Source organism: Bos indicus x Bos taurus, chromosome 24, assembly GCF_003369695.1.
Source record: "Bos indicus x Bos taurus breed Angus x Brahman F1 hybrid chromosome 24, Bos_hybrid_MaternalHap_v2.0, whole genome shotgun sequence".
NCBI lineage: Eukaryota > Metazoa > Chordata > Mammalia > Artiodactyla > Bovidae > Bos > Bos indicus x Bos taurus.
The window spans coordinates 45,765,663-45,790,503 of record NC_040099.1 but is presented as its reverse complement, the minus strand read 5'-3'; the positions used below and the strand labels follow the sequence as shown (position 1 = coordinate 45,790,503).

Below are 24,841 nucleotides of genomic sequence, written 5' to 3'. Positions count from 1 at the left end.
GCTTTATATTAAAGGCACATTTACTCAGGAAGTCATCATCATTAGTTCAGATTATTGAGCAAAGTTTGCAGTGGAATTGCTCAGGGCTCACAAGTGTAGTTGCCGGCTTGCATTTGACCATCCATGGTGGTTTCTTTTGGAGCTCACAGCCACCAGGATATTACCTAGTTGACTCACCAGCAGCTAATCCCCCTGTAGATTAGGATGGTGGTGTGGATGGGGGCATTGAGACCTTTTGTGGGTTAGATTGGAAGGGTCTGGGAAGGAGGAGGAGATAAGGTGAACAAGAGGTTGCTGTTTCTTTTTCTAGAAAAGAAACTCAAAACAGAGTAAGAATTAGAAGAGATATCTTTTATACTAGGACCTTATTCTATACAAAAATCTTTTTCTTTAACCTAAGTCATTGTTTTAGATTTTAAAATTTAGAGAAATCAAAGTTCTTATTTTTAAAAACATGTATTTATGTAATATACAACATTGAGTAATATTTGAATTAATTGGATAATTTGGAAAAATTGGGTGTAAAATTGTGGATTACATACAACCATGAAAATATTTAATGTTAATAAAGGCTGATTTTCCTCCCTCCAAGAGGACATAAAATCATTTCTGTATATTTAAAATAAGTTGTTGGGCTTCCCTGTTGGCTCATGCAATAAAGAATCTGCCTGCAATGCAGGAGACCCAGGTTCGATCCCTGAGTTGAGTAGATTCTCTGGAGAAGGGAATGGCTATCCATTCCAATATTCTTGTGTGGAGAATTCCATGGATAGAGGAGCCTGGTGGGCTGCAGTCCATGGGGTCACAAACAGCTTGGACATGACTGAATGACTAGCACACTTTGACTTTGACATATGAAAATACTTAATGTTAATAAAGGCTAATCCCCCCACCCTCACTCCAGGAGGACATAAAATCATTTCTGTGTGTTGACAATAAGTTGTTGGGTCAAGTTGTAAGCTATCCTGTGAAGTATTTCTAAAATGACATTTGTGTGGGGCTCTCAGGACTCTTAAGGATATTGCCTGAGAAATGAAGAGAAACACCGAGGGTCTGAATTCTCTTACTGTAGACCAGTAGCCTTACCAGTGTTTTCCCACAGGGCCCTAGTGAATGCCTACCAGTCGCAGCCCACCCCTGGGGTTCAGAAGGTTGGCATCAGCCTCTTCTTTACTGTTGTGGATTATGTCAGTGATGAGACCCAGCGTCATCCTCCCACAAGGCAGTTCTTTACTTCATGTGTTGAGATCTTGGGACAGGTAAGGTTATCCTGTGTTTTTAGCCTTATTTACGTATGATGAGTCACTGCAGTGTCCTCATTAGATATAATCAGGGTTGACTCCACACTTAAAGGTTCAGAGTCTTACCTAAGTTAGAAGCCCCTTTGAATTGTTGACTTCTCAAGATGTGGTTAGAATTGCTGGTATGGAATTCTGCTTTTCAGAAAGAAATACTAAGTTATTAGTATATGAAAGTCTCCAGGGAGATGTCAAATTCTTTTGTATGCTGTTGGTGTTAATAATAGTATTACTGAGACTATTGTTTATAAAATGCTTTTTGATTCATTATTTTATTTCATTCTTACAGTGACTCTGTGTGATTGATAGCATTTCAGTGTTAAAGATGAGAAAAACTAGTCTCTAAAAGATTGAGTGACTTGGCTAAGAAATACAGCTTGTGAGCCCTGGAGACAAGAGGGACCCCAGGTCTTCTGACTCAACATTCAGTGCTTGCTCCACCTCTCCACTGCTGCCTCTCAGTTGCTACTCACAATTTATTTACTTGACTTAACTCTTAAATATATGGATATTTAAAAAGGACAAGGGCAATGAATCCATGCAGACTTATGAAATGTATCATTAAAGCAAGGAATGCCACTTGCTTTAGAAATACTAATTAATCCTGTACTTTCTTTCAGATTCAGTTAAATGAGTGGTTATTTATTGGATACTTTTAGGGAGGTGATGCCGAGCAGATATTAAAATAGATTTTTTAGAAATGTTTTTCCTAATTATGAAATTGATGAATGCTTATTATAAGCAATACAGACAGTGTAAAAAGTATAAAGAAGAGAAATTTCTTATAATCCTAATCTGGAGATACTGGTTACATAGCTAACATTTCATTTTAGTTGATCTTGTGTGTCTCTGAGGTCTATTTGTATATGTGTGTATGTGTAAAAATGATATATCATTCTTATATATAAAGAGATAGGGATACACACTTAAAAGCTAGCATAAAGCACATTTTAGACATTATTCCTTGATAATAAATAAAAACCTGTATCATGGTATTTACTATATATGGTATTTACTATGGTATTTACTATGCTCTCTGGATGAATATTTAGGTAGGTTGGTTGTTTTGCTGCTGTAAGCCTGAACTAAATATTCTTACATACCTTTGTGAAATTATTAGACTGATTTTTCTAGGATAATTTCTTAGAAGTGTAATCACTATGTCAAAAGGATTAGCATTTGATGTATATTGTCATACTGTCCTCCTGGGAGGTTTATACCTATTTACATTGTAATAACAGTGTTCAATTTATTATTCTCCATGTTAGAACTAACATTAGGACTGATCATTCTTTTTAGGTCTTGCTAATCTAATAAGGGAAGTGGTGCTTTCTGATTATTTTAAGTTGTATTTCTTTAAGTACTAGTTCAATTGCATGATTTTTCAAATGATTTAATAATTTTTTGTGATTTTTCTGGTTTTTGTTTTTTGCACGTTTTCTGCTGGGAAGTTTCTTGCTTTTTGATTGCTTTGAAGAGCTTCTCAGACTGTTAACCTGGTGTCTGGAATGTGTTATAATTTTTCTACTTTGTCGTTTTTCTATAATTTTATGATTTTTTTTGCCATATAGAAGTCAAAGTTTTTATATATTCACATCTATCAGTCTTATCCTTTATTATTTCTGTCTCTTATCAAATTTATCCAAGCTTTCGTAACTCTGAGATTAAATATCAGCTTATATTCTAATACTCTTAAACATTAGAACAAATTAAAACAAGGTGTATATTAATTATGAAAGTTAGCTTTTTAAAAGTATTTAAAGCATATCTCAATAAAATCTACAACCTAGAATCTTTTGTTTTTCTTTTTCTTGACGTAATGCAGAATCATTTTAGATTCTTAGTAATCAAGGTAGGTACACTGCAAATTTCTGGATTCAGATTATCCCAGTATTTTAATCTTTTAAACATTTGCTTTGACTTGTCCAAACGAAATGAATGGATTAGCCAGAATTTTTAATATAAATTACACTGAAAGTGATAGATTTATCTGTGTCAATTTTAGATTTCTTTTGATTGTTTCATATTTTCATTTAGAAAAAATTCTGTTAGCTGTATATACTATTCCTTAAAACTTGGTTGCTCAAAGAAAAGTTGGGGAGGGGAGAATTTGATGACATTTTCCCTTTTCAATTGTTTTTAGGTATTTATCAGTGGCACTAAATCAGAATGCAGAAAAGTCCTTGAGACCATTCTGAAGAACAGAAGGCTTTGCTCCCTCTTGTCTCCTTTCTTCACTCCCAGTGCTGCGCCCGCGGAGTTCATCCAGCTCTATGAGAAGGTGGTGAAGTTTCTGCGCGAGGACAACAGTGATATGATTTTCATGCTGCTGACCAAGGTGACGTGTGACTCAGTCCTGACGTTGTCATTGAGCTGTGGGTACTGCTGCTGTTTCCCTGTGCCTCAGAAATGCAGGGCCCTTGGAGCTCTGTCTCCAGGGGGACTGGAGGCAGACAGGCCCTCTTCACGTTTGATGTCATCTTCAAGTAGTCCGATCCCTTAGCTGCTGCTTCTGGATGCATTGATTACGTCATGTAGGACAGTCTCACCACATGTAGTATAAAAAAGACCAGCTCCCAAGCTCTTTAGAAACTTCCTACAGTTTTGAAATATTCATAATAATAATTTGGTACATCCTTCTTTTGAATGTGTCCTGAATTTATACCTTAATTGTGTTTGATAATTGAGTTGTTAATGTGTCAGATGTCACCAGTTGAGAAATTCAGAGCCTTAGCTATCTTGCTTTTAATACTTCTCTGACATCTATAAGTCATAAAACCTGGACATTTTTTAGGACCTGGAGACTGATTGCAATTTTTAGTAGGGAAAAGCATGTTTTATAGTTTGGGATTCTGGAAGGTGAGATCAGCACCCTGACTTTTCATTAACCAATGCCGATTTAGAAACATGGCCACCAGAAGGAGATGGTTCCATTGAGTAGCCACTTGTTTGTGGCAGCGTGACCAGTGAAGAACTACACAGTTCTGATCCTTGTTTTGTAGGGAAAACTTACCAACAATATCCTTAAATTGTAAAAAAGCTCGCGGAGCTGAAAACACTGCCTCTGCGACCCCAGAGAGTGAAGTAGAGATGGAGACATAATGGTACTGTTAGTTATTGGACTAGATTCTTTTAAGTGTATAAATTTTAGTTTCAGTCTTTATGAAAAGCTAAATACTAGGTAAACTTTGACTTTCAAACTACATTGCACATAATTTGCTCTATTGCAATCAACTTTCTAGTGTAAATAAAACTGCTTCTTATTTCTTTTTCTTTTTAGTTCGATCTTAAGCAATGGTTAAACTCCACTAAACCTCCTCTGTCTGATCGTACCAGGCTTCTGGAGTCCATTCATTTGGCACTTACTGCCTGGGGCCTTGAACCAGATGAAGATATTTTGATGCCATTTAATCTTTTCTGTAAGCACTGGACTTACCTTCTTCTCTACCAGTTTCCTGACCAGTACAGTGACATTCTCAGGCTGCTGATGCAAAGTAAGTGTCTTAATTGTGACTGATTAGATCGCAGTGAATGTTCAGTATGACATTAACCATTCCACAGATGTCATCCAAAAATGTAAAAATAATACAAGCATGCAGGAGTTTAGAATTACTAATCTTCACCCAAAATGCTCAATGAATGATGCCCTAAAGGTTGCTGTCTGTAAAAATTGTCTGTTGTCAGGTTGGGCCCTAATTGGGCAGCCACCTCATGCGAAGAGTTGACTCATTGGAAAAGACTGATGCTGGGAGGGATTGGGGGCAGGAGGAGAAGGGGATGACAGAGGATGCGATGGTTGGATGGCATCACTGACTCGATGGACGTGAGTCTGAGTGAACTCCGGGAGTTGGTGATGGACAGGGAGGCCTGGCGTGCTGCGATTCATGGGGTTGCAAAGAGTCAGACATGACTGAGCGACTGAACTGAACTGAACTGAACTCTTAGACATTGGAGTCCACAGTCCTGTGCGCACCCCTTTACTTTGATTTTGCAGCTGTCTTGACTGACGTGGGCCTGCTTACTCTGATGACTATAGATTTGGGAATAGAAGGAAATTTCTCCTTTACAATGTGCTTAATATACCAGTTGGTTTCTTTCTAGTGTCAAAATGGTAGATACATTTAGGGTTCCCTCTCCCTAATTTTTTGACTCTTGTATTTTGCAAATGAATTTTATCCCAGTATAATGATACACTGTTTTTATATTATCCAAGAGAAGGAACAACATTAAATTTCCCAAATTCCCACTGTTTTATCCCCCTCCTGCAGTTTTCCATCAGAGTGTTGGAGAAATAAAGAGTGCAGGCTTTTTAATTTTTGAAATTTCACTCGGCAGGACTTTTATTGAAATTTGAAAAATGAGATAGTATTTATTCATGTAAGCTTCATACTGTTTATTGATGTAATGGAAAACTAAATTTTGCATTATGTCAAATCTTTGTGTTACTTTACGGAAATAGTTTTATGAATTAGCTAATGATCTTATGTATTGGACTACTTGAAGAATGTATAGTCTAATTTTCAAAGCCCTTCAAAGAGTTCATTGTTTCCTATAGCGGCAGGTTGCAAGGTGGGTGGGGAGTGGTGGTACAGAAGTGCACTTGTATAATTTTTAATGCTTATTTACATAGCTAAGTTTTACTCCTAAGTTTTCAAAATTTGATTAAACATATATTATGGATTTTTCCCCTGAAACCTTTTATTTTATTTTTTTAATATTTATTTATTTGGCTGTGTCAGGCCTCAGCTATGGCATGCAGGATCTTCCTTGGGTCTTGCAGGCTTTCTAGTTATGGCTCACTAACCCAGTTGCCCTGCGGTATGTAGGGTCTCATACCCTCACCAGGGATTGAACCCGCATCCCCTGCACTGCACGGTAGACTCTTAACAAAGCACTGGATACCAGGGAAGCTTCCTTCCCCGAAACCTTTTAAAGAGATTCTAAATTGTTTATACAGGCAACCACTGACTTGGATTTAGCAGAAAAGTTTTAATTCGCAGGAAAAGTAGTTCAGTTACAGGCTTAAGACCAACAGTACCACCTCTGTCAGATTCCGTGACCTCCAGCCTCCTGGTGTTCCATCCCTCCCTGGCCATCATGGCAGTGTTCCCAGGGCTTTACCCATTGCTAATCTGTCTTCATTTGCCCTGGGTGAGCCCACTGCAATTTCCCCTGGCTTCACTGCCATCTTCTTGGTGTGCATTACTCCATCCAGACTTGCCCTTCTGAGCCACTGTAGTCTCCTTGATCCAGGCCACTTCCCAGTGGTAAGGGCATGAGGGCATAGGTTCCTGTCCTCTGGGAAGTGAGTTTTGCAGGTAGCTGAGTGCTGGTTGGTAGTCTGTACTTTTGCATACTGTCTCTGTGTTGCTTTAGGTTTTGCCTGTTACAGGAGTAGGGTGTTAGATGAGTATGAGACGTCTTCTAAAGAGAGCATAGACTCTGCAGTTGTATTCTGTTCCATGGTTCCTTTGTTTCTCTCACATTGTCCAGCCAGAAAGATGGCACCTTTACCATTCCCCAGTCAGGGGCTCACAGATTCCAGCTCAGATGGCTCTGCTGTGTTCACTCCCATCAGGGTTCCTGAGAATAAGGAAAATCAGGTGTCCACGTGCACAGATCTTTCAGTAGGTTCTCTTAACTTTGGTCTCTTTGCCACAGACCTTTATGAATATGTTTTGGATTTTTACATAACGCTCATTCATTTGTAAAGTACATGTGTTCTTCGATTCACGTTGAAAAGTTAGTTTGTGAAGGATGCTGACTTGCTGTCCTCTGTCCATGCCCTGTAAGGCTCTGCTGAACAGCTGCTAAGCCCCGAGTGTTGGAAAGCCACCCTGAGAGCCCTGGGCTGCTGCACCCCAGGCTGCCAGCAGGGGGCAGCTTCTGTGGAGAGCACGGTGCTTCAAAGTTCTCCTGATGTGCTCTTGTCCGACAAGCAGGTGTGTAGCTCTTGCCTCTGTAAAGTTTCTATATGTGTTTCTTTTTCATTTCCTTTGTTTTTTTTAAACAACTGGAACACATTTAAAATTTATATCTAAAAATGCATCTTTTATCTCCAAGAGCCCTGTGCTTTCCTTTGTCAGTCATCTCCTGTTCCCTCCGTCCCCTGCCCCTGTCTCCATGCCCCCGTGCCTGGATCGCCTTTCTCTCGTGCCTCAGTCTGATTCTTGCTCCTCGGTTCCTGAACAGCCCAGGCCCAGCCCGTTTGTATCTCCCCTTGCCACCTTCAGCCTCCTGCTTCACTGGCTCCTTTGAGTAGGTTTCACACAGTTGTCCCCCAGAGCTGTCAGCTTCATCAGTTTTACATGATGTGAGTTCACATGAATTTATATGAAAAAATGGTTTCTTTGCTTTTGAAAAGGATTTTGAAGTCTGTTGATTTACTTTTCATATGCTCTATACCTTTGTAATTCGATTATAAAGTCAAAGCTCTTCATCTCAGCCTACTGTAGTGTTCTACTGAAAGCACATATTCAGTAAGCATTTTTAAAAATTGGTCATTTTTTTCCAGGTAATGGAGACTATACAGTGGCTGTCAAACTTTTTTTATAAGCTTCGGTTGTCCACATTGGACTTTAAAAGTTTTGGTTTATTCTCAAAATGGAGTCCTTACATGGCAGACATGAAGACATTCTTGGGCTATCTTGTAAAAAGGCTGCTTGACTCAGAAATGGCCTGCTTGGCCCAAGACCCATCTGCCAGCAGCAAAACAGGTAATATGCCTTTAGAGCAACATAGAGCTTAGGTGTTTTGACCTTCCATCAGGAGAGACTTGAATAGACACTAAAATATTTAAATCTTGGTGATAAATCTATATCTGAGTGTTACGAAGAAAAAATAGGAAATAGACAGTGCAAGTGTGAACCCATATGTGTCATACCTGTTCTCACTTACATAGTGGGTGCTTGCTTCACCCGCTCTTTGTAAGGTGAAATACAAAGATAGAGGTTTCAGTCTCCAATTCTCTCTTCCTATTATCTCATTGAGAGTATTTAAGTTTTTATTTTTAAAAAATGTGTGTTATAAAATTGTCTCTGACATTGTATTATAATAAAACTTATCCAATTACAAAAAATTTATTGCAGCAAATGAAAACTGAAGCAGGCTTAGTTATATTAAACATGTTTTTTCTGTATCACCATAGGTTTTTAAGTATATAGATAATTTTTCTAGTTACCAATGATACTGATAAAACGCCAACTTTGTTTCTTTTTTTTCTTAATTGAAGTATAGTTAGTTGATGCACATATTATATAAGTAGCAGGTATAGAATATAGTGATTCACAATTTTTAAAAATTATTCTCCACTTAATAGTTATTATATAATATTGGCTCTGTTTCCTGTTATACAGTATAACCTTGTAGCTTATTTTATAACTGCTGGTTTGTACCTTTTAATCCCCTGCTCTTACATTGCCCCTTCCCCCTTCCTTCTCCCACTGGTAACCTCTAGTTTGTTCTTGTATCTGTGAGTCAGCTTCTTTTTTGTTATAGTCACTACTTTTATTTTTTGGATTCCACACATGTGATATCATACAGTGATTGTCTCTCAGCATAACGCCCTCCACGTCCATCCACGCTGCTGCAGATGGAAACTTTCGTTCTTTGTTATAGCTGAGTAGTATTCCACTGTGTGTATATGTGTGTATACCAGATGTAGATACCGCATCTTCTTTATCCGTTCTTCTGTTGCTGGACACCTAGATTGCTTCCATATTTTGCCATTTTTAAGTAATGCTGCTGTGAACTTTGTGATGCATGGTATCTTTTTGGTTTTTTTTCGGATATATACCCCGGAGTGTAATTGCTTGGTCATATGGTAGCTGTATTTTTAGTTTTTTGAGAAACTCCATACAGCAGCTGCACCAATTTACATTCCCACCAACAGTGTATAAAGGGTCCCCTTTTCTCCACATTTTCGCCAACATTTGGTGTTTGTGTTGTCTGATGATGGTCATTCTGACTGGTGTGAGGTGACCTCTCATGATTTGATTTGCATTTCCCTGATGATTAGCGGTGTTGAACATTTTTTCATGTGCCTGTTGGCCATCTTCATTTGATGGACTTGTTTCTTGTCTCTAAAAATTTTGCTTTGTTTTAGTGCTAAGATCCCTACATTCAGTAATCATCCAGCTCTTTAAGCCATGGATACTGGTTTTAGAAGACAATGAAAGGTAAATAGTTTTTCTGATATTGAGATTCCTTTGAAATCTATAGACTTAAAGTTCTGATAATGTTTTGGTACAGCTGATGGTTCACAGATTTGATTTTTATATAGGGCAACATTTAAATTTAGAAAATGCTTATTTACAAAGTGAACTTAATACATTTTCTGTTTGTGGAATTGCTAGTCTGATTGATCAGAGCTATTGATTTTGAAGCAAAACTGGACTCTTATTTCCAGCTTACCACAATAAAAAAGTTAAATGAGTTTAGTATTTAATTTCAGAAAAATAAATGTGTTCTCCTGAATTATGTTTTGATAATGTAACACTGCAAAATATGAGACTCACTTGATTTTACCCAGTATCAGTTATTTTTGGGGTACTAAGTTGACTTTCAAATTACTGGGTGGGAATTGCTCTCTCCCAGAGGGCTATCCTTAAACAGTCTGCAAGCTTCAGGATTTTGTGGTGACTGTGAGACTGCTTATCATAATGCAGGCTGCTTGTTTATTTCCAGGATGAGCTAATGGAATTTATTTTTTATATTGAACTTACTAAACCAGATTTAGAACTGAATTTTCATATAAAGAATTTTTTTTTCCTTTGGTTACTTCCTCTCTATTCACTTTTGGTTATCTTTTTACATGACTTTTTTCCCTTTCAGGCTTTAGGTAGAGAAAACTGTTCTCTGAGACATTTGAAATGTAACCCAAATCCACAAGGGATGGGTTCACGGGTATAATTGGATGTAAAAAAAAAGGTGCTAATTTGATACTTAGTTAGATGACACACCTCTGAAACTTAATTACATTGGAATAAAGGTTAGGAAGGAAAGTCAATAAAATTATGCTATTGGTATTAAAAGCTACAGGTCACCTCCAGGGATTTACAGCCTTTAAAGTGATCTAAATGTGTTTTAGGGCTACATAATAGATTCTGGGATGGATAGTAATTTAATCATAGTGTTTCCTTTCTAAGTGTATGTTTCTCTTATTTAAAGCAGCCAGCGACATTACCCCTGGTTGGAGAGTGATGCTGTGGTGGCCTCAAGCATTGTGCAGGTGTTCACTGACTGCATTGACTCATTGCATGGGAGTTTTAAAGGTAGGAAGATGTTGTATTATGCCTCTGGTTAGTTTTCACTTTTTCCTTAAGTCATTCAGTTAATCTTTTGCCTCTGCTTTCCTACTTCATTTATTTGGTAAGCTATCATCTTTGAACAAGGAGAGGTCCCCCCTACAATTTAGTTTTGGTAAAGTAATGCTGAGTGTCATCAGTTATGGAAAGAAGGCCTTTCTGTTTTGAAATTGTGTTTCCCCCATGTTGTGAAAAAAATGAAAGTGTTAGTCACTCAGTCTGGCTCTGTGACCCCCATGGATTGTAGCCTGCCAGGCTCCTCTGTCCATTGAATTCTCCAGGCAAGAAAACCAGAGTGGGTTGCTATTTCCTTCTCTAGGGAATCTTCCTGACCTAGGGATCAAACACGGGTCTCCCGCATTGCAGGCAGATTCTTTACCATCTGAGCCACCAGGGAAGCGTACTATTAATAAGAGGAATTTCTAAGTATAAAGACAGGTCAACTTACAAAGTATCAGCAGATACATGCTTTACTTAATCTTATAATTTATAGGCAATACATTAGAATATGTAATGAATCCATACACCTTTTCCAAAGGAATAACCAAGACAGAAGTAATGGTAAAGTTATAAATGACAGTCATCAATCAGATGAGATAATTTAGATGAAGCTTGTCTTTCCTAAAGAGATGGGGATTAGGCAAGTGGTCAGGAAGGAAGTACAGTGTGCTTTTAACTTTTAACTCTATGAAAAATAATGGTCAGTTTCATGCTGCTGAGCATAGTTCTGTTTTTGCCATATAAATCCTCTACTTCAAATTACTATTCAAATGCTTTATTAGAACTCTGCTTCGCTTCTGGCCTTTTTTTGAAATCTGTTACTTTTGTTACCACCTCCTGACTGCTGTCCTCTGAAGCTTCTACTTCTTTCCCGCTGTCACCTGACACCTTTGTTGCCTTCCCACTATCCCTGGAAATTGCCGTATCCTTCCCCTGGTTCTTCTAGCCCTGGTTGCTCTGTGGCCTCAGAAAGCTGCCAGTGCTGTGAATCATGCCATTTTTCCTGTACTTCTGTTACTGATGCAGTGGGATATCAAAGCAAACACCCTGCCTTCCTTTGAGAAAGACCATTTCCCTTCACTTTGGAATCAGTATCCTCACCCAGTTGCTCTTTAAGTTCTGTCCAAGCATAACTAATGTTTAGCATTTCATTTGAGCAGTGCAAGATCATGGTCACAAAGCCCGCATCTGAGTTGATCGTGGAGTGCTTTACCAACGTGGCACCGGAGATGTGGGTCAGGGCTGCTGCCAGGGCTTCTGTTGCTCCCTTCTCCTCAGTCAGCTTCTTGGTTGACTGCTTGAAGTGATCAAGTGCAGTGGGAGACACAAGTCCATGAGCCTGATGGCATCTTTGCTGGAAGCTTTTATTATCTGTTGCAGAAGGAACACCTGTTCGCTTAAATTTAATTCCTGCTTTTTGTTCCACTTGGGCTAGCTGGTATTCTTCCTTGTGCTGATAAAAGCAGATGCAAAACCCCGTCCTTCCAGCTCTGCCTGTTCACCTGGAACGGTGAATGTAGGGCTGTATGTCGTTCAGTGGAGAACTTTGAACCAGCAGAACAGCCTCGGGGCTGTCTGACCCACACGCAGCAGCACTGGTTGCAACCAGAACTCTACAGTCACCATTTCTGAAGCCTTTTCAGGTGGTTTCCCTTTGCTTCTGTGGAATGTCTCCAGGTAAAGACTGGGCATCCTGCCTTACGGCCACATTCTGTTTCAACTGCTGGGTTTCTTTCTTCGTTTCACAATATATGCTGCTGCTGCTGCTAAGTCGCTTCAGTCGTGTCTGACTCTGTGCGACCCCATAGATGGCAGCCCACCAGGCTGGGATTCTCCAGGCAAGAACACTGGAGTGGGTTGCCATTGCCTTCTCCAATGCATGAAAGTGAAAAGTCAAAGTGAAGTCGCTCAGTCGTGTCCGACTCTTAGCGACCCCATGGACTGCAGCCTACCAGGCTCCTCCGTCCATGGGATTTTCCAGGCAAGAGTACTGAGTGGGGTGCCATTGCCTTCTCCTACAACATATGCTAGTTCTCCCTTGATAACCACTGTACACTCAGATCATGTCCCAGTAACTGCTGCCCTGTGAGTCCAGTGGCACTTGATAGCCAGATACTATACCGTTACTGCCGTTTTCTGTGTCTTTTTACCCATCAGGTCCACTTGTTCCTATGTAGATTTCATGTATTTCTTAGCAACATTATATACCCACCAAGGGCAAGTTGCAGAAAAAAGCAATGTTGGGGATTGTCTTCTGAATCTTTCTTATTGCTACACATAAAATCTCTTATACCTGATCAGCAAAGCCCATGTCCAGCATCTGGTCAACTTCATCCAGGACAACATGCTTAAGTTTGGTGGGGTCTAGCTTGCCATTCTGCAGGTGGTCTTTGGTATGACCTAGCATCCCAACCAGGATATTGATCCCATTCCATATGCATTCAGTTTGTCCTCCATAGGGAGTTCCACCATAAAAACAAGCCACTGCCAGCTTTTTTGTGATGTCACTGAAGTCTCTGCGTACTTGACTTGCCAACTCCCTTGTGGGTGCAAGAACCAGTACTGGAGGGGCACAGCCTCCCTTCCTATCTTGCAGTTCTCCCTGAAGTTTCTCAACCAAAGGCATAGCAAGGGAGAATGTCTTCCCAGTTCCTGTCCACGCCTGTGCCATCAACTCCTTCCCACTATGGACAGGGTGAAACATCTTTGCTTATATAGGAAACAGGAAGGTCACCACACGGGCTTTGAGAAGTTTAATCATTTCTTCAGATATGGGAAAATTAGAGAAAGCTCCTCCTTTGCTCCACAGTCATTTCCTGCTCTAACTCACTGTTATTTTCTTCACTGGCAGCTTTCTTGGAGTCAGAGTCAGGTCCAGAATCAGGGAATCCATTCTTCAGGTTGGGGCTTTTCTCTCTAGTTTTTCCATTTGTTTCTTTCTCTTTCCTCATCTTTTTGGGCTTCAGTTCAGTTCAGTTTAGTCGCTCAGTTGTGTCCGACTGTTTGTGATCCCATGAATCACAGCATGCCAGGCCTCCCTGTCCATCACCAACTCCCGAAGTTCACCCAGACTCACGTCCATCAAGTCAGTGATGCCATCCAGCCATCTCATCCTCTGTCGTCCCCTTCTCTTCCTGCCCCCAATCCCTCCCAGCATCAGAGTCTTTTCCAATGAGTCCACTCTTCGCATGAGGTGGCCAAAGTACTGGAGTTTCAGCTTTAGCATCATTCCTTCCAAAGAAATCCCAGGGCTGATCTCCTTGAGAATGGACTGGTTGGATCTCCTTGCAGTCCAAGGGACTCTCAAAGAGTCTTCTCCAACACCACAGTTCAAAAGCATCAATTCTTTGGTGCTCAGCTTTCTTCACAGTCCAACTCTCACATCCATACATGACCACAGGAAAAACCATAGCCTTGACTAGATGAACCTTTGTTGGCAAAGTAATGTCTCTGCTTTTGAATATGCTATCTAGGTTGGTCATAACTTTCCTTCCAAGGAGTAAGCGTCTTTTAATTTCATGGCTGCAGTCACCATCTGCAGTGATTTTGGAGCCCAGAAAAATAAAGTCTGCCACTGTTTCCACTGTTTCCCCATCTATTTCCCATGAAGTGATGGGACCGGATGCCATGATCTTCGTTTTCTGAATGTTGAGCTTTAAGCCAACTTTTTCACTCTCCTCTTTCACTTTCATCAAGAGGCTTTTGAGTTCCTCTTCACTTTCTGCCATAAGGATGGTGTCATCTGCATATCTGAGGTTATTGATATTTCTCCCGGCAGTCTTGATTCCAGCTTGTGTTTCTTCCAGTCCAGCGTTTCTCATAATGTACTCTGCATAGAAGTTAAATAAGCAGGGTGACAATATATAGCCTTGACGTACTCCTTTTTTGGGCTTAGGTGCACCCAATTGTTCCTCAGAAGACTCCTCATTTTTTATAACTTTTTTGGTTTTAGGAGAAACAACTGTCTTTTCACAGGGCTCCTTTAGTTTTTTTTGACCTTTTCGTTTTAGGAGAAATAATGTCATCTTGAGATGGCTCCTCTTTCTTTTTTGCCTTTTTGGATTTAGGATCACTTTTTGGATTTGAGAATTCACATCAACCTCAGAAGGCCCTGCTTTCTTGACCTTTTTGGCTTTGTTGCCAGTTGGCTGTGCGTCATTCCTTGACTTGGGCTTTCTCACACTGTGGTGTTCTTCAGTTGTTAGGTCGCGTCCGCCCCTGACAGCCCCGTGGCCTGCAGCACGCTAGGCTTCTCTGTCCTCCACGGTCTCCCAGAGTTTGCTCAAGTTCAGGTCCATTAAGTCAGTGATTTAACCTCTGCTGCCCCCTTCTCCTTTTGCCCTCAATCTTTCCCAGCATCATGGTCTTTTCCAGTGAGTCAGCTCTTTGCATCAAGTGGCCAAAGTATTGGAACTTCAGCTTCAGCATCAGTCCTTCCAGTGAATATTCAGGGTTGATTTTCTTTAGGATTGAGTGATTTGTTCTCCTTGCTTTTCTTGCTGTACAGACACATGAAATCAACCCCCAGACTCAGTTATCACAATCAGCTTTCTCAGCTCCCTGATTCCCATTCTGAGCTATCATGGAGAAGATCCATTCCCCTCCACCCTTATCTGCCCTTTCAGTGAGGGTGTAGTCCTTAGAAGATCTTGTTTTCTGTTTCCTTGTGAGGCTGAAAACCCCACATAAACAGCCCCAGGGAAACTGAGGCTTTTGTTGTGTAGTCTCTAAGTTGTGTCCGACTCTTTAGGACCCCATGGACTGCAGCACTCCAGACTTCCCTATCCTTCACACTCTCCTGGAGTTTGCTCAAATTCATGTCCATTGAGTCGGTGATGCTGTCTCACCATTTCATCCTGTGTTGCCTTATCATCAATTTGATGCTCTGTTTTTCTAGTCTTTCTGCTTCTGACCTCTTTTCTTCCACTGAATGTATGTAGCTATGCATTATCAGAGATGTTGTATTTACTCAGTATATCTAAATGTTTTGTATCAGGAGGCTTATGAGGCTATTAGTCCACCCAATCCAGATTCTTGGAGTAGCCTTCTGTTTCCTCTCATTTTTGTTCCTGCTCATTTGCTAGGGTCTGTCCGCTAAATTGATTCTCCTAAAATTCTGTTTCTTATTCAAAAACTTGGAAGTGTAATAATGTTTTAGCTCAGCATTCAAATGTGTCCGACCCAGAGCACTTCAGTATTACGGGATGGGTTTTTTGGAAGCATCCATCCAACCATGTGGCTCTACTCACTGTAGGCCTACACGTCCTTGGGCCTTCCCACCGCCACTTCTTTCTTACGCTGATTCCACTACGTGGGTGAAGCCTCAGGCCCTTTGTGTTTCCTGCATATCTGTTTACGTGGGTACATTTCCGTCCTGTTTCTAAGTCTTTATAGCACATTGTTGCAGTTCAGATCTGTGGGAAGCAGACACCATGATGGAGCCAGAATGCTAAGAGGTGCTGGGGGTAATGCCTGTGAAAATAAGAGGGGAAGCAATAGAGGTAGACAAGCAAAGCCTTCACCTCTGGTGCAGGTAGAACACCTGTGAAAGGAGAGCAGGAAGGCAGAGTCTCAATCTGCAGGGGAGATCTGAGGAAGTTTTGGCCAGCCAGATGGGGCGTTGGAGCGCAATGATTCTTTATTGAGGAGCCCAGCCTTGGTGGAAGCACCAGGTCAGTGCTCAGTTGTTGGCTGAGGGCTCCAAGGGAGGAGGATGGCCTTGGCTCAGGTGCTGAAGTGCTGTAGCCTGATCTGTGGCAAGTTCTGTTTGAAGGGAGATCTGAGTGGTGTACCTCCATGGTTGCCGTGTGTTTATGTGGCACGGAGTCCTGGAGTTAACAAGCCGTCCAGTATTTTGGAGAAGGAAATGGCAACCCACTCCAGTATTCTTGCAAGGAAAAATCCCATGAACAGAGGAGCCTGGCGGGCTATAGTCCATGGGTTGGCAAAGAGTTGGGCCCAGCTGAACATGCATGCACACACACATGCATCCAGTATTTTATATATAATAGCATCAGATGATAGATTATGTATTATAATAGTATGTATATATAATATAGCAATAATACATATGTTAATATATATAGCAGTAATATGTGTTATATGTAAAATTTGTCATCTAATAATACATATATATATAGAGAGAGAGAGAGAGAGACTGTTTTTTAGTATAGCTTTAGGTTCCCAGCATAACTGAATGGAAAGTACAGAGTTTGCATATGCCCTTTGCTCCCTGCTCTGAGTGCGTAGTCTCCCCTCCAGCTCCCCTACTATCACCATCCCCCATCCAAGTTGTACATTTGTTACCCTTGATGAACCTACACTGACACGTTATCGTCCAAAGTCCATAGGACTCATGCTGGGTGGTGTTCATTCTGTGGGTTTGGATAAACGTATAATGATGTGTATCCACCATTACAGTATCCTACAGAGTATTTTCACTGCCCTGAATATCCTGTCCTCTCCTAGTCACCCCTCCTTCCCCACTAGCCTTGGGAGACCACTGATTTCTTTTACTTTCTCCATAGTTTTAGCTTTTCCAGAATGTCATGTAGTTAGGATCATTCATAGTGTTGCTTTCCAGATGGGCTTCTTTTGCTTAGTAATGTGCACTTAGGTTTCTCCATTTTTTTCATGACTTGATAGCTTTCTTCTTTTTAGTGCTGAGTAATACTCCATTCTCTAGATGTACCTCATCCAGTATTTTTGATTGACCTTTACATATCTTATCTCTCTTTCCCTCACCCCTCCCCAATTGTGATATAAACTCTAGGCATAGAAACATTCTTCTTTTCATTCCCCTAAGATTAGGATAATGCTGTATTCTCACTGTCCACTTGATAAATATTGGTTCAGTGAGTAACATGAAATCCTAATAGTACTCTTTTTTGTTTTTTTTTTTGGAAAGGCAGACTTCTAGCTACTTATTACCATCCAGAATGTATTTGTAGTGTGACAAATATTTGAGCATAAAACTATTGTCATAGAGGCTGTTTATTTAGTTTCTTAGTATAAAGGGGCAAGCACTGTCACAGGTTTGTGTATAGAAAATCAAAAAGTGGCCTAGAAATAAGAAAGTACTTGGCTAACATTAAGAACTGGTAGCTCAGTTCAGACAAGATTGGGCGCATTCAGGGTGGTATGGCTGTAGGGTAGCTCACTTCAGAGAGAGGAAACAGAAGAACTGTGCATAACAAGATGAAGAATTATTAAATTATAGCCTTTTAGTGAGATTGTCTGATTTAGCTCTCTGCTTTTATTGATTAGAAAAATGAGGACCTGAAAATCAAAAAGAATTCATCTGAGGTCACAGAACTTATTTGCATCTGGGCTGAAGCTCGTCTGGTCCTAAGAGATTACCTCCTAGACATCTTCTCCTACATGTCCATCCTTATTTAAACAAAACTATCTTTTTTTTCTGTCCATATTTAAACAAATGCTGCCCTTCACCTCTGTTTTAAAAGATTGTTAAAAACATATGTTACTGTTTCATAAGGACTAGGATTGAGGGCACAGGAATGTTAGTGATAAGTCAACTGGTAACATGTGTTGATGCTCATTGGTCATTTTTCATAAGTCAGTGTTGAGAAACTTCCATCAGTCAGTGTTGAGAAACTGCTCTTATTGTGTGTAACTCTCTCTTCTTTGACTAAATTCCATTCCTGTGCATAGAACCAGAAAGTCTGAAAAAATTTGTTCTAGGCTAAATGCCCCTTACATTTGCCACTAGCTGTTGAAGACACTAAAGTAATTGATACTTGTGAGGTTAATACTGAGTGATCAGGTTGCAGAAGAGTATGAGATTCATTTTCAAATGACTTGCTAGAATGATGGTTAACAGTCTAGTTTTATTGCAACAAGTGTTGAGATTTAGTTATTTGGAGTATTTCCTTTTGAGGAACATTAGATTTCTCCAAGGTGCCCAATGAATGGATCAATTGCATGAGACTGAATCCATGGCTAAGGACAACAGACCAAAGGGATGCCTAAAGTTGGTTGGGCTTGTGGAGGCGTATCTGAGTTAAAAAGTCGTATATTTAGAAGTTTTAGGGAAAAACTGCTCACCTCTGCTATCTCCCACATACCAGCTTCTCCTTCCAGTTACCCAAGTAAGTAAACTACCATTCTTCATTATTACTCTGCCATCAGTTTTTTCTCTGGTAGGTGAAAATCTTTGAAACTGGGTAATTATTGAGAACATTAGGTTTTAGACTTTTAGTTCAAATTTGTGGTTTGTGTTAGTTTTTTGTTTGTTTTAAAGATAAACCCAAAGGTATTCAGCTGTATTTTCTTTTTCAATTTTAGATAAGCTCTTGCCTGGTGATGAAGGAGCCCTTCGGTTACACCTGATGCATTACTGTGAAGCATGTACAGCGCCCAAAATGCCAGAGTTCATTCTGTATGCTTTTCACAGTGCCTACCAGAAACTTCCGTGGCGGGACCTGCATCCTGACCAGATGCTCATGGAGGCCTTCTTCAAGGTAAGCCCTTTACTTTCCATGCCACAGCCTGGTGTCTTGGGAGCAGCCTGTTCACTGTGGGTTTTCGGCCCAGTTGCTGTGTGTGCTGGTGTGGACCCTGCTCACATTCTCAATTGCCTGGATGGTGCTTATGTCAAGCAGCATCCTATGGACATCATTTTACTGTGTTAGTAAGACAGCATTTACAGGACCATTTTTAAAGCTCCCAGAAAGATTTTGTCTGTAATATAGCAGTCATCCCCTTGATGTTCGTGATATTGTCATGGCAGTACATAGTGTAGTGACTTCATCACACTCAGTCTTGGTGTTTCTGTGTATGCACGTATGCATGTTTTTCTATGAAAGTATCATTAAAACTTTTTATTGTTAAATTTCTATTGAAGTAAAATGTAAATCGATACTTAAGCATTAGTTTCTTTAAGTAGTTATGTAAGGGATAATTAGCTTATAGGTGACAAAAGTGTTACTGTAGCAGCCAGTAATGGATCATAGGCATGTGAAGACCTGGAATGGCCTGGAGAAAGTCCCAGTAAGAGTGTGCGAGTTTTTGGAGTAGAAGCAATAGGTACAGAAAACAGGCACAGTAGTGTCACATACTAGTGGGGCGTTTTTGTTGCTGTTCTTAAGTTTCTGTTTTAAAAAAGTCTTTAATCTGTCTTAGCTTTTTATGATCACTTTAGTTTATTTGTTCATAGTCACCAGTTCATTTGTGTTCATTGTTAACCTAATATCACATTTATTATTGAGACACTTTAAGTGCTTTAATTATTGCAGACCCATAATTATTTATGACACTGAGTAAAATCTAATGCAGTCTTTTAGTGTTCCAATGGTGTTCTTGTCAGCCACACCTCTGTAGCTGAGCTCTAAGGAAAGCTGAGGACAGCTGTCTTAGTAAAATAAAAGGTTAAAAATGATTTTATAGCTAGGTTTAGTATATGAGACAGGCATTACATAAATATTCATCATTATTATGAATACAGAATTGAACCTTTGTTTAAAGAGCTGTAAGAGAACGTATAAGAGGGCAGCATTAGCTATATGACAGATTAAATAGAATGGTCCATAAAGGGTTGCTGTAGACTTTGTATCTCTAGTAGCTTTAGTCTAAGGATAGATGACTGCCCTGCCCAGAAGCTGGGAAGCTTTTAGTTCCATGAGTCTGGTGGCATAGTAAAGTATGGTTTTGAGGGGGTTGAGGGTCAAGATAGAGAATAGATTAAAAAGGAAGATGAAAAAGGGAGAAAGAGTAAATAGCATAATTATGGTAATAACTGGAAGACATGAATCATCATCAGATTCCATTGACTGTGATTTGACAAATGGAGTTGAGCTTTTTAATCTCCTTTTAAAAAAAGGAAAAATTTATAGCTAGACATATTTTATTTTAAACAGGCTTGAAATTGACTCGTAAGAGATAACTTTGATATTGATTATATAGTAATACTTTATAATACATTTGCCCCCCCATCCCTAATATAGTTTAAATAGGACTTAATTAAACATTATGCAGTCATCAAAAATTATGAAGACTAATGATACAGAGATGTACTTATAATGTAACATTATACTGAAAAGGCCATATGAAAATTACATGTGCTAATATAATAGTCTCGAGGTATGGCCCCAGGACCAGCAACATCAGTACCACCTGGGAACTTGTTAACTCCAGATACAGGACATTAGGAATTCTGTGGATGCACCCACCCCTCCCCACCCCCGACAGGTCCTCCGGGTGGTCCTGGTGCGTGCTGAGCTTTGGGCAGCAGTGACTAGTAAATCTGTCACCTTGGTCTTGCCTGCACATCTGAGGACTGCGGTAGGCTCCCTTGAGCACTGGTGACCAACTGTGGCAGAGGTTTGTCACCCTGCCTGGAGCTAGGAAAGATCATTCCTCTCCTGTTAAGACTTAGTGGAATAAGTAATGAACTCCAAATAAGCTGAAAGATGTTCCACGCATCGAACATGGGAGGAAAAATAAATATTAAGTCTAAATCTCTGGAGTAGGGGATGGAGTTATAAATAATTTTTATAATCTGGGGAGAAAGTGTAATTCAAAAGATATAATTTAGTAAACATTGATGTATATACATTTTCAAGATACATAGATAGCTAAAAGCGTTGTTTCCTTTTAGGTGGAGCGAGGAAGCCCCAAGAGCTGCTTCTTGTTTTTGGGGTCTGTTCTCTGTGAAGTCAACTGGGTCAGCGTGCTCTCTGATGCCTGGAGTCCCAGTCCCCGCCCAGAGACCCGGGGCATGGTTGTCTGCCTCCTTTTCATGATGATTTTATTGGGAAAGGAAGATCAATTGGTGGACCAAACAGTAAGTTTTTAGAGAGCCTGTGATCGAGTCTTGGCGAGTTCCTTAGATCCTCACTCTGTATGAAGCTGCTGCTTTTCCGTTTGCCCAGTGCCTCTTTCGGTTTGAATAGATGCATGGCCTGTGGGATGCGCCTTCAACTAGCTGCCTGGTTTTCACAGACAGTCCATAGTCTAAGGGAACCATACCAAGTTATAGTATTAAAATCAGTTTCATTTTACATCTCATTAATTGCTGTTCTACCACAGGATCATAGAGTTTCTTTGAAAACTGGATTCTGAATACTTTCAAATCTTAACATTAATGTGTTTTGCCAAGACTTCAGTTACTACTTTCATGAGTACTTCTGCCTTGAGCAATCTGATGTCTTAACTCTTCTATGCTCATAATACACAATGTTAGTGGTCACTCCATAGACTCAGTAAAGACATATTTCTGGCAAAATGGGAGTTCTGGAACTAAAGGAATGTGTGTTTTCATTTTTAGGATTCTCCTCTACTTACTCTGCTTGGACAGACAAGCTCACTGTCGTGGCATCTTGTGGATATTGTGTCATATCAGAGTGTGCTGGGTTATTTCAGCAGCCATTACCAGCCGTCTGTCATCCTGGCAAAGGAATCTTCTGCTGAATTAATTGTGAAGCTCTTGAAAGTGTCTGCAGGCCTTTCTGTTCCTACTGACAGCCAGAAACATCTTGTAAGTTAAGTGCGTGCTGTGGAAGGCAGAGTGTTCTTCAGGGCTGGTCGTGTTAGTGCCGCTGACTGTCTTGAACCCTGCAATGGCTCAGTAGAAAAAGCTGAGGGATGTATATATCGTTTTGGCTTCTTGGGTCTTTAGTTTCATTTATTTCTTCTAGTAAGCCTTTACCTGCTAGCAGTGCCACATGCTAACAAGAGGTGAAAAGGATTAAGGGACAGCAGTGGCCATTGGTTTGCTAATCTGAGTGTCATTGTCAACAGAATGGCAGCAAATAATGAACATAAGTTTAAGGTCTGCAAACTCATATCCCCAATTCACTGTCATTCTTTGGCTTTCTCACCTGAACTGAAAATAATACCTTACCTTTAATGTGTTCTGAAGATTAAGCAATGAACATAAAATTATTGGAAAAGTTCTTGGCAAGTACTTAGTGTATGGTTAATGTTATTAACCGGAGAAGGCAATGGTACCCCATTCCAGTACTCTTGCCTGAAAAATCCCATGGACGGAGGAGCCTAGTAGGCTGCAGTCCATGGGGTCGCTAAGAGTCAGGCACGACTGGGCGACTTTACTTTCACTTTTTCCTTTCATGCATTGAAGAAGGAAATGGCAGCCCACTCCAGTATTCTCGCCTGGAGAATCCCAGGGACAGAGGAGCCTGGTGGGCTGCCGTCTGTGGGGTCGTACGGAGTCGGACACGACTGAAGCGACTTAGCAGCAGCAGCAATGTTATTAACGCAGTAAAAACTGTTCCTGGGCTTTGGGAGAATGTGGGTTCTAGTCTGAGTGTTATGAAAGACTTCTGTTCCCCGGCACAGGGCCCTTAGACATGCCTTTCCTCACGTGGCTCCCTGCTCTGTCCTCTCCACTCCCTGTTGAGGCAGTCAGTGCAGTGCTGTGCTCCCAGGGAATATTCAGTTAACACTGTTGGCATGAACTTATTTGAATGATCATTTTTTTATTGTCAGGATGCAGTTCCAAAATGCCAAGCCTTCACTCATCAGATGGTTCAGTTCCTCAGCTCCCTGGAACAAAATGGAAAAATCACCTTAGCAGTCCTTGAACAGGAAATGTCTAAGCTCTTGGATGATATCATCGTTTTTAACCCACCTGGTAAGTGACTTTGGAGAAGTCATGTATTCACTCAGTAAATGATTTCCTGCTGTGTGTAAGACATTTTGAGATCAGGATGATGGTCAGGACACTGTCATTCTGTTTGCAGAGAAGCTGATGCTGGACACTTGTCATCTCAGCATGGGGGGGCCTGAATTGTAAGGACCTGAGGGAGGGGAGACACTGTCAGGTGCTGCTGGGACGTTAAGTGGGCCGAGGGCCGAGCTAGACAAGTCACCGTGACGATTAAGAGATAACCGGAGACTGTGCAGTGAGCAGCCTTCCTGGATGTTTAGCTCTGAACTTGGAGGGCACTTCAGAATCACCTGTAGGCTTGTAAGGAAACTTTATATGAGAACTTATACTCCCAGCAGTTTGGTAAACTGGACATCCTGACTGCCTCTCCTGCTAAAAACAGCTTGGAATGCTGGATAAATGTTTTTAAGAAACCAAAAATTAAATGTATTGACAAGTTGGCAGAAAATCTCAGAAGTCAGAAAGTAAGTGAAAAGAGGAGCCCATGAAAATAGATGGAGTGTTGAGGCTGCCTTTTAGTGTGCAGGCTTTTACTGACCTTCTTTGGATTAGGGGAGGCTATAAAGCCCAGGCCCTGCCTAGGCTGGGAGCCTTGAAAGGAGCTCCCACGTAGAACCACACAGGACAGTATCCTCAGGGTAAGGATGAATTAGAAATGAACCTGCTCTGAGAAAGGAAGACGGCAATCCTCAGGTTCGTTAAACCCAGCAAATCCCAAGCAAGGTAAATAGAACACCTGTACATACTGTAATGAGACTCCAGAAGCACTGGTGAAAAAAGAAAAACATTACACGGACAGCTGGCTTCCCAGTGGCGTCAGTGGAGATGCCGGACGGCGCAGCCGCGCCTTCAGTGTGCTGTGAGGAGACGACCAGTACCTGGGGTGTAAAGCAAGAGCAGCCGCGTTCAAGGAGAAGGACGCAATGAAGGTGTTTCCTTGGAGCCTGAGAGTGTTTGTCCCGGTGGACATCATTAAAGCAAGTATCAACTAGAGCATGCTCTTTAGGGAAAAGTGGAGTGGTCACAAGTGAGAGGCTTGCATTTCAAGAAGGAAAATAAGCAGAGAAAGTAATGAAGTATGGGTAAATATAAACTAAACTGCTGATATAAACCTACAGTTAATCATTTAGGGATTTAAAAAGCAAAAGCTAGAATTAAATTACATGACCACAAATATATATATAAGTTAAGAAGGGAGTTGAGTTAAAAGCATTCTAAGGTTTTAATACTGTTTGAGGGGGTCAAGAAATTGGTTAAATGTGTGTCTTGATAGAATATGAATTGTAAAAATTCTAAGCAGTTCACCAAAAGAAAGAAAGAAAATATGTAATTTCTGAGTCAGTAGAAAGAGATAAAAAGGATTGACCAAAATACCTTCAATCCAATGAAGGCAAGAAGCATGTGGAGAATAGTCTTTGGACACAGTGAGGAAAGGAGCTATGCTATGCTAAGTCGCTTTAGTCGTGTCCGACTCTGTGCGACCCCACAGACGGCAGCCCACCAGGCTCCTCCGTCCCTGGGATTCTCCAGGCAAGAGCACTGGAGTGGGTTGCCATTTCCTTCTCCAATGCATAAAAGTGAAAAGTGAAAGT

General features: G+C 40.6%; 1 protein-coding gene and 1 pseudogene across 2 annotated transcripts in view; one reads left to right on the top strand and one right to left on the bottom strand.

The window, feature by feature from the left end:
- EPG5 (ectopic P-granules autophagy protein 5 homolog) overlaps positions 1–24,841 on the top strand; it is a 131,990-nt gene that overhangs the window by 87,054 nt on the left and 20,095 nt on the right. Inside the window, exons 29-39 of one of the 2 annotated variants that reach the window (XM_027526312.1) lie at positions 1,103–1,259; positions 3,442–3,636; positions 4,579–4,792; positions 7,092–7,240; positions 7,813–8,014; positions 9,403–9,475; positions 10,470–10,570; positions 18,908–19,083; positions 21,219–21,404; positions 21,888–22,097; positions 23,069–23,213. In XM_027526312.1, the coding sequence (XP_027382113.1) occupies positions 1,103–1,259; positions 3,442–3,636; positions 4,579–4,792; positions 7,092–7,240; positions 7,813–8,014; positions 9,403–9,475; positions 10,470–10,570; positions 18,908–19,083; positions 21,219–21,404; positions 21,888–22,097; positions 23,069–23,213 (1,808 nt within the window). Of the gene's footprint in view, positions 1–1,102; positions 1,260–3,441; positions 3,637–4,578; positions 4,793–7,091; positions 7,241–7,812; positions 8,015–9,402; positions 9,476–10,466; positions 10,571–18,907; positions 19,084–21,218; positions 21,405–21,887; positions 22,098–23,068; positions 23,214–24,841 lie in introns of both variants that reach the window. The other variant, XM_027526311.1, reaches the window with a different exon arrangement.
- LOC113882578 lies at positions 11,029–16,401 on the bottom strand (annotated as a pseudogene).